The following is a 13,851-nucleotide window of genomic DNA, read 5'->3' as shown; positions in this document are numbered from 1 at the left end:
ACAGAACTTTCATAAACTAACCTTATTCCAAACATGCAATGGATGTAGTTCCAGATGGCTCGTCTGAGCATTGAGGTATCAACATCTTTATGCATTGCCATAGTGTTGTAAGTCAGGTTGTAAACTATCTGAAACTTTTCATCCAATAGCTGGCCGACATCTGGATAAAGGCGGTTAACAAGGGAATACCCATGATCTTCCCAAGTATAATCCTGTGCAAAGATTAAAATATAAAAATAGTATTAACATTTAAGCAATTTCATCAATTTTTTTTATTTGTTCACGGGATGTGGGTGTCACTGGCTAGGCCAGCATTTATTGCCCATCCCTTATTCAGAGGGCACTTAAGAGTCAACCACAATATTGTGGATCTGGAGTCACATTTAGGCCAGACCAGGTGAGGACAGCAGATTTCCTTCCCTAAAGGACATTAGTGAACCAGATAGGTTTTTTACGACAATCGACAATGGTTTCATGGACATCATTAAACTTCAGATGTTGTAATGAATTCAAATTCCACCATCTGCCATGATGGGATTCGAAACCGAGCTCCCGGAGCATTACCCTGGGTCTCTGGATTACCAGTCCAACACCATTACTCCATTGCCTCCACCCAGGAGTACAAGACAGCAAGAAATTTATGACAGAACAAACACTATCCATTCAGAAGCCAGGACTTTTGGTTTACCCAGTAGCAACAACTATACCCTATCATCCACTCCGGATTCGTGAATGGTAATATCAGAAAACTAAAGGATGAACTACTACAAATTTGGTGTTGGAATAAAATGTCAATATGTTCCCCTGCTAAATCAGTTGGAGATCTTTGTATAATATTCTAACAGTGGACTCGTTGTGAAAGTGAGAAGGCCAGCCCACCCCATCACATTAGTAGTCTTACATGTCACTCATTTCAAATTAAGTTCCCATTCCCCAGTAGCACCATCCTTTTGTGCAATGCCAACATATCAGAATCATAATCAGCACTGCAACACACCATTACATCATGGGTATTCCCTGCCATTTGAATTAACAATATGAAGTCATACAGTACTTGCAATTTGATCACCTTAGGTGATTCCTGTGGACTGTTTATCACTTATGCTCTGAACAGTCCCTTACATCTGGGAATAAGAAAAAAAAGTCACTAAGTAGGTTTTAAGTTGTTCCAGTGTAGCTTGATGTTTTTTCTGCCCTTTCTAATAGGCAAAGGGTCCATGAGGGAGAAAGAGAAAGAGGGACAATAAACTAGTCTTTGCTAAGCACCTCATCCCAATTACATGACTAGATTATCATGGGCACAGGCCCATGTCCTATAACTCTGTGGCACAAAAAACTGGTACCTCATAGATAAAATGGAGAACAAGTTTAGAATTTTACCTGAGCTCGAAATGTGGGCACAGTTTGCTCGCCCTGTCTGGGAAATTCTTTGTAACCATAGCTTGGATCTTCAAAGTGACGAGAAACGTCCCTCGTATCTACTGATTCTTCACCTTCTGAGGTAGAAATAAAAGTGAACACTGATGCTATCATTCAAGTATAATGGAATCCACTTCCTCAATTAGTATTGCAGATTCTCATTACCCCAGAAGTTAAATCATAAGTGCCTAAGCTTTATTCTATTAATGGTAAGCTTAATTCTATTACTGGATCCTATACTACAGACAATAGAATTTCACAGACCAAATGAAAAGTTTAAAATGAAGTTAAAAAACTACACCTCAGGCAACATACTCTAACAAAGCAGTTCTGATTTAGGACCTGCCCATCAACGAGACATGGATATAAGAACAAGCTTCTCCAAATCTTCAAATCCAAACAGAAACAAGAAATTTGGAAATAAAATTCAGTTCATGGAGTTTTATAGGTAAGACGTGGAGTTCCATATGGTCCACTGACATTATTTTGGATATGCCTGCTCCAAATACTTACATCTAGTGCATACAAAGATTTTCTCATTAACATTTTCTACATGCAAAATATTCTTGTGTATATATAGGGTACCATATATGGCTGCAACATAGAATTAATTGTAAGCACAATATTTAAATAAGGTGACCAGAAATCAACATTAACATTACTTCAACACAACTATTTTTATTTTCACCTGTTGTTGTCACATAGAGACTCTCTGCCTTTTCTCTCTCAAATCGTGTTGCCATTTCCTCTTGGCTCGCCTCTTCTTCATCTCTACATTCTTGCAGCTGTTTCATTTTTTCCATCAGAGCTTCCACCTCACAAACAGTCTCTGTGCTCTGCTAAAGATAAAAACATTTCCACTGTACTCTAAAAATGATTGCCTGCATGATTCAAATAAGTGATGAAATACTATGCAAAGACATTCAACTTCGCAGTTGAAATCACTAGGCTCCATAAGAATATGATTTTGTTTTGGCTCTTTCATTATTAATGTGCATAGGCAGTTTGTACATTACAGAATCACAGTACAGAAGAGGCCCTTCGGCCCATTGAGTCTGCACCGACACGAGAAACACCTGACCTATCTATCTAATCCCATTTACCAGCACTTGGCCTGTAGTCTTGAATGTTATGATGTGCCAAGTGCTCATCCAGGTACTTTTTGAAGGATGTGAGACAACCTGCCTCCACCACCCTCCCAGGCAATGCATTCCAGACCGTCACCACCCCCTGGGTAAAAAAACGTTTTTCCTCACATTCCCCCCTAAACCTCCTGCCCCTCACTTGAACTTATGCCCCCCTTGTGACTGACCCTTTAACTAAGGGGAACAGCCGCTCCTTATCCACCCTGTCCATGCTCCTCATAATCTTGTACAGCTCGATCAGGTCGCCCCTCAGTCTTCTTTGCTCCAAGTAAAACAACCCAAGTCTATCCAACCTCTCTTCATAACTTAAATGTTTCATCCCAGGCAACATCCTGGTGAATCTCTTCTGCACCTCCTCCAATGCAATCGCATCCTTCCTATGATGTGGCAACCAGAACTGCACACAGTACTCCAGCTGTGGCCTCACCAAGGTTCTATACAACTCCAATATGACCTCCCTACTTTTGTAATCTACGCTCTGATTGATAAAGGCAAGTGTCCCATATGCCTTTTTCACTACCCCACTAACATGCCCCTCTACCTTCAGAGATCCATGGACACATGCGCCAAGGTCCCTTTGTTCCTCAGAACTTCCTAGTGCCATGCCGTTCACTGAATAATTCCTAGTCAAATTACTTGTCCAAAGTGTATCATCTCACACTTTTCAGGGTTAAATTCCATCTGCCCATTTGATCATCCCATCTATATCTTCCTGTAGCCCAAGACACTCAACTTTACTGTTAACCACCCAGCTAATCTTTGTGTCATCCGCAAACTTACTAATCCTACCCCCCACATAGTCATCTATGTCGTTTATATAAATGACAAATAATAGGGGACCCAGCACAGATCCCTGTGGTACGCCAATGGACACTGGCTTCCAGACACTAAAGCATCCTTCTGTCATCACCCTCTGCCTCCTACAACTAAGCCAATTTTAAATCCACCTTATCAAATTACCCTCTATCTCATGTGCCTTTGCCTTCTTTATAAGTCTCCCATGTGGGACTTTGTCAAAGGCTTTGCTGAAATCCATATAAACTACATCAACTGCACTACCCTCATCGACACACCTGGTCACCGCCTCAAAAAATTCAATCAAATTTGTTAGGCATGACCTCCCTCTGACAAAGCCATGCTGACTATCCCTGACAGCCATTAAAAAAGGAAAAAAAAATCCTCATTACATTTTTGGTTGCAATGGTTGGGGGAGGAGGAAGGGGAGAGGGAGAGATCCTGTAGTTCATCATTTGAAAAAAAATGGCCCTTTTATTAGCCTGAGGCATAATCACATACCAAAAGGAAGCAGCCATGTTCTATGTGCAATACTGATGCACAGAAGCAAGTTATTTCTTGTACTCTTAACGTTCCCAGGATTTACAGGAATAGATACCAAATTTCAACTTGAGTTTTTATGGTAAAAATCCATCACCTAAAAGGTTCTTTTTTAGCTTGTGTGCCGTCATTTGCGCGCAATGAAAAAATAGACTCAACATTTTTAAACTTACTCCACTTCCTCCTTGGCCATTCAGTAGATCATCTACAGCATTATTGCCATTTGTAAAATCACATACGTAGCAACTACCAACAGAAGGCAGTCGAAATGTGTGGCCTCCATCACAATGTATTTCAGGGTTGATACCACAGCCATACGTGAAGGATGCAAGAGAATGATAGTGAGTGAGCAGCACGACCACATGTACCAACTCAGCCAGTGACCAGCCATGCTCCTCAGCTTTTAGGAGTTTCTGAAATAAAGACAAGAAATAACATTAATGGTACTGCCACAAGCTACAGCTTCATGTCATTTCAATCTGCCCCTTCAAACTTTCTCAGCTTTCTATTGGTCCCTCTAAATTAATTTACACCTCTCCACTGGTAACTTAACACTATGTTACTCTGGTTCCATTCCCAGGGAATATATTAAGTTTTCCATAATCAATAAAAAGGAAAAATACTATGAAATATTTCCATCATATTTAGTGACCGAAGCTTTTTAAAATTTTATGATATAAAAAGCATTCTTTTCTCTCATATCTATAATTGAATCTGCATATGCTTATAGTGTAGAACTCCTGTTCAACCCAACAGTGCATTCTATAATCAGTTAATGCCTCGAGAAAAGGTGGCAGGGCGGACGTAGATGGAGAATGGAACAAACTTGCATTAATAAAGCACCTCATCACATTCTCAACCTGTCTCAGAAGTGCTTTATAAACAATGATTTACTTATGATGCAATCACTGCCATAGAAATGTTCAAACAGAAAATTAAGAAAGCACTTCAAACAATGCAGCAGCTCTGATACATCAGCCTAGATTATGTGTTCAAGTTCTGTGGTGGAACTTGAATCTGCAACTGCTTGACTCAGAGATGCGAGTGGTTCCACAGAGCCAGGCTTGACATTGAGAGGTAATCTAGAAGCAATACTCAAAAGAGTATTTTGCAATATCATAAAGCCATATCCTAAAATTAATCTATACTGTACAATTTTGAACATCTTCACCCAAAGATGAAGTACATGCAAGAGTCATCACAAAGTAATGTTGCCTAACAGTAAATTTAAGGCTACAACTGTTATTGAAATTTCAATATCATGAACACGATCAAAAAGTGAGAACTGTAGCTTATATTTATACAGCACCTTTACAGTGTCAAAATAATCTCAGTTGGCGATCAGAAAATACAAGGGGAAAACTGGCGAAAAGCATAAAAATATATATTCAAAGGAATCTGGTTGATGGAGAGAAGTGGTGTAACAAGGCTGAAGGGTTTAGGGAACAGTGTAGGAACATGCTTGTGGAAAACTGTGCCACAGGACACAGTTGAAAATATTGTATTTTAGAGATAGAAGGCAAAGGGTGTAGTAATGACGTACGGCTGGATGAGGTTGCAGACAAGAATGATGGCAAGTGAGGATATTTAGATGAGGAACTTGAAGGTTGTTTTTTTTTTAAAATTCATTCATGGGATGTGGGCTTCGCTGGCTGGACCAGTATTTATTGCCCATCCCTAGTTGCCCTTGAGAAGGTGGTGGTGAGCTGCCTTCTTGAACCCGCTGCAGTGCATGTGGTGTAGGTACACCCACAGTGCTGTCAGGAAGGGGGGTTCCTGGATTTTGACACAGCGACAGTAAAGGAACAGCGATATATTTCCAAGTCAGGATGGTGAGTGACTTGGAGGGGAACTTCTAAGTGGTGGTGTTCCCATCTATCTGCTGCCGTTGTCCTTCTAGATGGTAGTGGTCGTGGGTTTGGAAGGTGCTATCTAAGGAGTTTTGGTGAATTCCTGCAGTGTATCTTGTAGACGATACACACTGCTGTTCCTGTGCACCAGTGATAGAGGGAGTGAATGTTTGTGGATGTGGGGATCAAGCAGGCTGCTTTGCCCTGGACGGTGTCAAGTTTCTCAAGTGTTGTGGGAGCTGAACTCATCCAGGCAAGTGGGAAGTATTCCATCACACTCTTGACTCGTGCCTTGAAGATATTGGACCAGGCTTTGGGGAGTCAGTCCTAAAACCCTCCAAGAACTCTGTTTCTGTAACTGCATTCATGCATCACCCATTCACTTTGGCCCATCACGTTATTCAGCCTGAAGCTCTGGAATTCCAGCTATCAATCCCTCCACCTCTTTCCTTTTAAGACTATCCTGAAAATGTCATCCATCCTACTTTAAAGGTTCCATACAAATTATTACTGCAATTTTTTTCACAAAGGTTGTTGTTTGCCTATTACCAAATTTGAGTCAATCAAGAGAGTAGCACACCATGTGCACTTCACATTTGAGTGTTCAAATTTGGGTGCTGCACTCGGCAAGTTGTGAAGTTAAGACAACATAACGGATCTAATGGGAATGAAGGTGTCAAAAAAGAGAAATGTGTATGTGATAAGCATGTCAAACGAGGTAAACCTTTTGTGGGTAGAGGGCCAGGATGTTGGAGAAGTTGAGCTGGCGTAGGGAGGGAGAAGCAGAGATGGTTTTATTTTACGTCATGGATAGAGAAGGTTAGACAAGACATAGAGATGTGGACAGCAAAGTAGATAAAGAAACAATCACATTTGGTAGTTTGTGCAGGCCTTGAAAATGGTAAGCTACATATAATGCAACCGGTGTGGCTCTGACTGGAAAAATTAATATTTAGCATGAAGTGGACAGAGAATAGAAAGATGCAGAAATGTGTTTGTGGCAGGGCTGGGGAAAGATGTGGGCAGAAGGCAGATAGGTGAAATGCAAGTATAAGGCTGAAATCACAGGAACACTCACCTCAATATGATCTTTGGTAATAAGCCAGGGCCTGTGTGCAAGAATTTTATTCATTTCACTTAAAGTCTGAAGCTTCCGAGGGGCGGAATCTAAACCTGCTAGCCACTTTGGATCCCCACCAACTTGGAGGAAGTCATTAACATGGAGATTTACAAGATATGAACACTGGTGTCGAGCTGCAGCCTGTAAAAAAGACAGAAATATAATGTTTTATGTTTTAAATCACATCAAAAAGCATAAATTTCAATTTATTCCATGAACAATACTAATTAGTCATAACACATTTGTATTCATTCATGGGATGTGGGTGTCGCTGGCAAGGCCAGCATTTATTGCCCATCCACAACTGCCCTTGAGAAGTTGATGGTGAGCTGCCTTCATGAACTGCCGCATCCAGTACACCCACAGTGCTGTTAGGGAGATTAGTTCCAGGATTTTGACCAGCAAGAATGAAGGAACGGCAATATATTTCTAACTCAGGATGGTGCGTGGCTTAGAGGGGTACTTCTAGGTGGTGGTGTTCCCATGTGTCTGCTACCCTTGCCCTTCTAGATGGTAGTAATCGTGGGTTCGGAAGGTGCTGTCTAAGGAGGTTTGGTGAATTTGGTGAAAGTGGGTGGCAGTATGTGGTAAATCAGCAGGTTTCCTTGCCCATGTTTGATCTGATGCCATGAGACTTCATGGGGTCCAGAGTCAATGTTGAGGACTCCTGGAGAAACTCGCTCTCTACTATATACCACTGTGCTGCCACCTCTGCTGGGTCTGTCCTGCCAGTGGTACAGGACATACTCAGGGATGATGACTGTGGTGTCTGGGACATTATCTGTAAGGTATGATTCCGTGAGTATGACTATGTTGGGCTGTTGATTGACTAGTCTGTGAGACAGCTCTCCCAATTTTGGCACAAGCCCCCAGATGTTTGGACGACTTTACAGGTTGGCAGGGTTGAGTTCGCCACTGTCGCTTCTGGTGCCTAGATTGATGCCAGGTGGTCAGTCTGGTTTCATTCCTTTTAGACTTTGTAGCAGTTTTATACAACTGAGTGGCTCACTAGGCCATTTCAGAGGGCATTTAAGAGTCAACCACATTGCTGTGGGTCTGGAGTCACATGTAGATCAAATCAGGCGAGGACAACAGGTTCCCTTCCCTGAAGGACAATCGACAAGGGTTCATCAATTGACATGATCATCATTAAACTTTTAATTCTTAATTTAATTTTTATGGAATTCAAATTTCACCATCCGGGTCCCCAGAACATTCCCCTGGGTCTCTGTATTACTAGTCCAGTGACAATACCACTTTGCCACTGGCTCCCTTCACTACTGTTGAAAAATTATCCTATTGTAACTTTGCTTGTCATTCTATATTAACAAAAGAGTTTTGGAGAAACTAAAAAGGCTGAAAATAAATATGAACCTTGTTTTTTATATATTAAGAAAAATATCTTGTGCCCTGCTGAACTAATTAGACTCAGGCACTTCAAGTGAGCACCACAGCTGTTAGCTACCAAGGTGACATTGCAAGTCTTGCAATGCTGCAACCAAAGTGATGCATGGACTCAAAGGGTGCTAGTCACACTTTTGTTTCCATTGTTAATAGACAACACCACCATAGAAACATTAGGATAAATAGGAAGTTGGAATTGCCAATTACCAGCTGTGCAAACCACAACAATAATTCACTGCCTAGCTTTCTTCCCATCCAAACATGTTTATTAACGATACCTAGACCAGTACTTGATGGCATCTTGTTCTTTATCAACATAGATCAGTCTCCTCAGCATGAAAAATGGCTTTGGAATCACAGTGCCCACCTAATTGAAGAAGTTCACTTTTAAACTGGGCAGTTGCTTATATTGGGCAAATTCAAATCAAGCAACTAAAAGTTTAGACCAGATTGTTGTTTCTAAAGCTTTAAGCTGTAAGATTTTACAGCATTCACAGTGCACCTTTTTTTCATCTTAATATATTTTTGCACATTTGGTTCTAATGTTGATGAAGGCACAAGAAAGGGTGAAGAAAGGCTATTACAAAACAGTGTGCGACACCAAGCCATCCAAGGAAATATTAGGTCAGATAACCAAAAGCTTGGTCGCAGAGGTAGGTTTAAGGAGTATTTTAAAGGAGGAAAGTGAGGTGCAGAGCTGTAGGGAGGGAATTCCAGAGCTTGGTGTCTAGGCAACCGAAGGCACGGCCAGCAAAGTTGAAGGAATTAAAATTGGGGATGCATGAGATACCAGAATTAGATAAACACATATTTTTGTAGGTTGTGGGGCTGGAGGAGATTACAGAGATAGCGAGGGGTGAGGTCATGCAAGGACTTGAAAACAAGGATGAAAACCACACCTGCTCTTCTGTTGAAGTAATTACTTTGAAGTAGTGGATAATTCCATTCTTTTCTAAGTGTTTGAGTTAACAGGAGACTGTGCACTTCATGCATCACCTGAACAATGCTACAGAAGGGACTCACCATTATTGCAATGTAGTGTCGATAATGATATGGCAACGGACCATCCATCTGCATCAGGTAGTGTTGAGTTTTGAGAAAACTGTCAAGGTACCTTGGGTGGAATCCCATCAACAAGGTGATGTTGTCCAGGCGACCCAAGGTAGCAAATGCTTCAATGAATAGTACGCGTGTCTCTGCATCTTCTCTTCCTAATTGGAGGATCTGTTTAAAAATATTTAACTGTCACCTCATGTATTGATACTGACCACAGTAACCATATCACTGCATGTCAGTTGCTTCAATGCACATCTGTTAGGCTTTGGATGATCTGCACTTAATATCAAATGCCTCAGACATGTTTGAATGGAATTATCTTTTGAGAGGATTTAACCAAAATAACTTCCTCTCAACATATAAAAATATTCATAGATTACACTTTACAAAATAAATATGCAATAATCCATGCAAGGGTGGAGTGCTTACTTTGAAGTGATCAGTGTGTGTCAGCTATTATTTGCAATTGAGAAACTATAATAGAACAGCTAAGTTTGTGACCAATCAATTCACCTTCCCAATTGGAGGTTTCTGAGGGAAGTATGGGGAATAAGAACAGTAAAATATTGCAACTGCATTTTTCAGGTCGAAATGATTACATCTAACTGTTTCTTTTGAAGTTACAATGCCTTAATTCTTTGCCTGTTTAGTGTTTAGGAAAATTCTCAACTCTCATTCAAATTGGTAATCAGTTTCTGCAATTACAAAATGGATCTGCTTTTAAGTTTCTGTGCCAATTCCACATATTGCCACAAATGCTAAAGTCACAAAAGCACTAACCCTTACCCCCAATGAATCATGGAGAAAAATATATTTGTAATTAATGTATATTGTACAGTAGAATTGAATTTTACAGCCTCCTGTACAGAGGGAGGGAAAAATAAAAGGTCTGTAGATCTAAATATTTAAGACATTCAAGTAATTGGCTATGGGAATATTACAGTTCATTCTGTAAAGATATCTTGCCAAGCCTTAAAGCATTATTACAGTGCACACTCGCAAGCAGCCCATGCATTTAACATCATTGAGAATGCCAGGCTGAATGCATTGATACACTTTCCCAAGTTAAAAGCATCAGAGTTAAAAACAAGGAGACTCAAATGCTTGAGAAACATACATACTTCTTTTTCAGGGATGAATTCACTTGGTCCTTGTCCCAAAGCCCGGGGGATTCTCACTCCCATTTCCTATAAAGAAGGATAACAGTGTTTACATTTATTTTCTGAGTTAGTTAGAGCTAGTAATAGAGCATCAATAATTTATCCTAGATTTGTCCACTTAGGGAGAAGAGAAAACAGGTTTGTACAAACAATATCAAAACACAGATTGGCGACATCAGTTTGTTTTTGATAACTCCACAATCTCTGAAACGAACACTGTACTAACTGTAGGATGAATGTTCTTTAAAACTACTTGGCTCACTGCCTAGAACACATTGTTCAAGCAGTTTCCTAGCGCGAGATTAAAACCCACTGAAGCAAGACAATTTCACAGTAGCTGTTCTACAGCTCACCACAAAAACAGGTCATGGACAAATCTATATACAATACAAAGCTATACTGAAGTTTATTTAAATGAGATTTCATGATTTAAAAAACATTTACACTTCTTGACTGTGGCACTGCTCCAATATATTAGTTGGCTTGGTGCCGAGGACATACAGTTCTGCAGCTACTGCGTCAACAACTGAGTTGGTTTAAGACGGCCTTGTTTTGTTCCTCCTGCTCCTTCTTTAATGATTGGTTAAGATACCGTGCATCTGTTAAATTATAACTACAGGTACCCAGAAAGCAGTTCAACATCTGCCAACTGTAGCAAGTTGCTTCAGCACAAAATTTGAACAAAATCTTGATACACCTGTAACCACTACATGATAGCAAAGTGCTAAAAAAAAGGCTAATATCTCAGTAAAAAAGGCAATAATAATTATAAAACAAAAACAAAAATACCTGGAAAAACTCAGCAGGTCTGACAGCATCTGCAGAGAGGAACACCGTTAACGTTTTGAGTCCGTATGACTCTTCAACAGAATAATAATTATACCTTGTTCCTACATAATAACAAATTGTACTATTTACAAAAAAACTTTGCCACCAACCATCAATGGTCAAGTAACACAAAGGTTTACACATCTATAAAATCATAGAATAGTTTACAGCACAGGTGGTGGCCATTTGGCTCATTGTGTTGACTCTCTGCAAGAGGAAATCTGGCTAGTCCCACTCCCTCACCTTTTCCTTATAGCCTTGCGAATCTCTCTCTTCAGGTGGATATCCAATTCTTTTTTGAAAGCCACGATTGAATCTGCCTCCACCACACATACTCAGAAAGTGCATTTCAAATCCCAACCTCTTGCTGTGTAAAAGAAATTGTCCCCTTTGGTTCTTCTGTCAATCACTTTAAATCTGTGCCCTCTGGTTTTCAAGCCCTCTGCCAAAGGGAACAGTTTCCCCCTATCTACTCTGTCTAGGCCCCTTGTGATTTTGAGCACCTCGATCAAATAACCTTTCAACCTTCGCCAAGGGGAACAACCCCAACTTTTCCAATCCGTCCATGGTAACTAAAACCCTCAATTTGTTAGCATTTAAGTGCACAAGCCTAACAACTTAACATTTGTTATGAGGAAAATATTAAGTCACTTCATGGTTTAAATCTATCTGCACTAAATAGTCTGAAAAAATTTTGAGGTTAGTTGGGATCAGTGATAGAAGGAAAATAACACAGGGGTTTGGGAATAAAAATAAGTGCTGCCATGTCTGACAAATTACAGAGCCTACAAGATTGGCTGAGCAGTCTACTTTCGTTTCTATAAATGCAATATTTTACAAAGAAACATATAAAATAATCTTATGCTTAATTCAATCTTCCAAAAACAAGTGGACAGATACAACTAAACTGGCAGATTCAACAGTAACTTTTAAAACAGAACTGGATACATTCCTGAAAAGGAAACTTTTGCAAGGCAGGGGGAAGCAGCATCTAATTTTGTATGGTTATGGCTCTGGCAAAGCACCATAGAACATTTTAAATACACCACCTTTAACAAAGCACAATGAAAAGTAATTCAAATCTGTAGAGACATGCCACCATCATTGCCTCCTTGGGATGCCTGCCCTGCATGTTCACTATCCCCTTTGTGGAAAACAGTTTCCCTCACATCTCGTTTGGGCTTCAATCTGGTCTCCTTAGTTATGGCGTTTGTGGTGATATTAAACAATGTATTGTGTGTATTTATTCCATAATAGTATGTCATTTGGGGGAAATTTGATCGTGACCTACTAATACATCCTCTTGACTGAAGGTTGCTAACTTTTAGATCCTGTGATGGGAAATTTGCAAGACTGAGTGACAGTTTTAAAAAAAATAGACAAGTACATCACGGGATCGAGTGCGAGTAATTGGAATTAAGAAACAGATCAACCATGATCTAACTGAATGGTAGAATAAGCTAGAGGGGCTGAATTGACCATTCCTATTTCTGTGCTGCAAGGCACTTTTCTGTGACTAACTGCAAGATCTCCATTATCTTTACAACATCTATCATGCTCTTGGCACTTGTTAAAAGAATAAACTGATGCACACAGCCCATCGACACTCATTTCATAAAACATGCTTCGTAACTGCATTAAGAACGTTAGAAATATTTTTCAGATACAGGCAATTGATTGTATATAGAAAGCTAACCACTAGCTTTCTTCACTATCTAAAGGTTTCACTTTACTACAATTGTGCCAATATTCCTATTTGAAATAAGAAATTTTATGATTCAAAAAGGTTATGTTTGATTTTCACAAAAGCACAGAATACCTGAGGGAGAGGAGAGAAGTGAGTGGTAAGATAGTTTAAATGTTCAGTGGACATCCTCTTAGAATCTCACACCCCTTGCTAATGTTTTGACAATGCATTGGTCTGGATCACTCACCCACTCTGGATTAGCCAAAATACTGCTTGGGGATACAAAATACTCCTCTCATCAGGCGGGAAGGCCTGGAAGCAGGAGCACAATGGCCTCCACCTGCAACTGGGCCCTGGCCGCGATTTCACGCTGGCTGGCCGGCCAACTAAAGGCCAGCCAGTGTGAATCGTGCACTGTAACGCTCAGCGCTGCCAGGGTGGGGGAGGGCAGCGAGCGTGGAAGTCTGCACATGCGCAGGCACAGAGCTGCGTTAGGGGGCTGAAGATTTATAACATTAAAAATAAATTAATTCTGAAAACTTTTATTTTATTTTTAATTAACATCGGAAACCTCATCCTGCTGTACCTGAAATTCGATCATTGGTCAGGATCAGCAGGGTGTGACTGCAAGTGAGGCAGGTAGAGGGATCCTGTGTTCAGGAACAGAGGAGCCTCAGCTCTTGACCTTGTCCAACAGGTATGAGGTACTTGCTCCCTGAGTGGATGAGGAACAGGGCTAACCACCGCACCGTGGCACAGGAGGCCATTCGAGAGGGGGGAGCAAAAAGACAAGTGGTAGTTGTAGGGGATTCTATAATTAGGGGAGTTGATAGCATCCTTTGTAAGC

General features: G+C 40.5%; 1 protein-coding gene across 6 annotated transcripts in view; it reads right to left on the bottom strand.

Moving 5' to 3' along the window:
* Positions 1-13,851, bottom strand: part of sesn1 (sestrin 1) — a 112,469-nt gene that overhangs the window by 2,729 nt on the left and 95,889 nt on the right. For 3 of the 6 annotated variants that reach the window (XM_041187754.1, XM_041187759.1, XM_041187760.1), the window contains exons 2-8: positions 10,451-10,516; positions 9,297-9,497; positions 6,828-7,010; positions 4,073-4,312; positions 2,108-2,258; positions 1,381-1,496; positions 22-212 (exon numbers count right to left, since the gene is read on the bottom strand). In XM_041187754.1, the coding sequence (XP_041043688.1) occupies positions 22-212; positions 1,381-1,496; positions 2,108-2,258; positions 4,073-4,312; positions 6,828-7,010; positions 9,297-9,497; positions 10,451-10,516 (1,148 nt within the window). The remainder of the gene's footprint in view (positions 1-21; positions 213-1,380; positions 1,497-2,107; positions 2,259-4,072; positions 4,313-6,827; positions 7,011-9,296; positions 9,498-10,450; positions 10,517-13,851) is intronic. The other 3 variants (XM_041187758.1, XM_041187756.1, XM_041187755.1) reach the window with 3 other exon arrangements.

Source organism: Carcharodon carcharias, chromosome 5, assembly GCF_017639515.1.
Source record: "Carcharodon carcharias isolate sCarCar2 chromosome 5, sCarCar2.pri, whole genome shotgun sequence".
In the NCBI taxonomy this organism is placed as follows: domain Eukaryota; kingdom Metazoa; phylum Chordata; class Chondrichthyes; order Lamniformes; family Lamnidae; genus Carcharodon; species Carcharodon carcharias.
The sequence above is the reverse complement of the archived record's forward strand: the minus strand, read 5'-3'. Positions and strand labels throughout refer to the sequence as shown.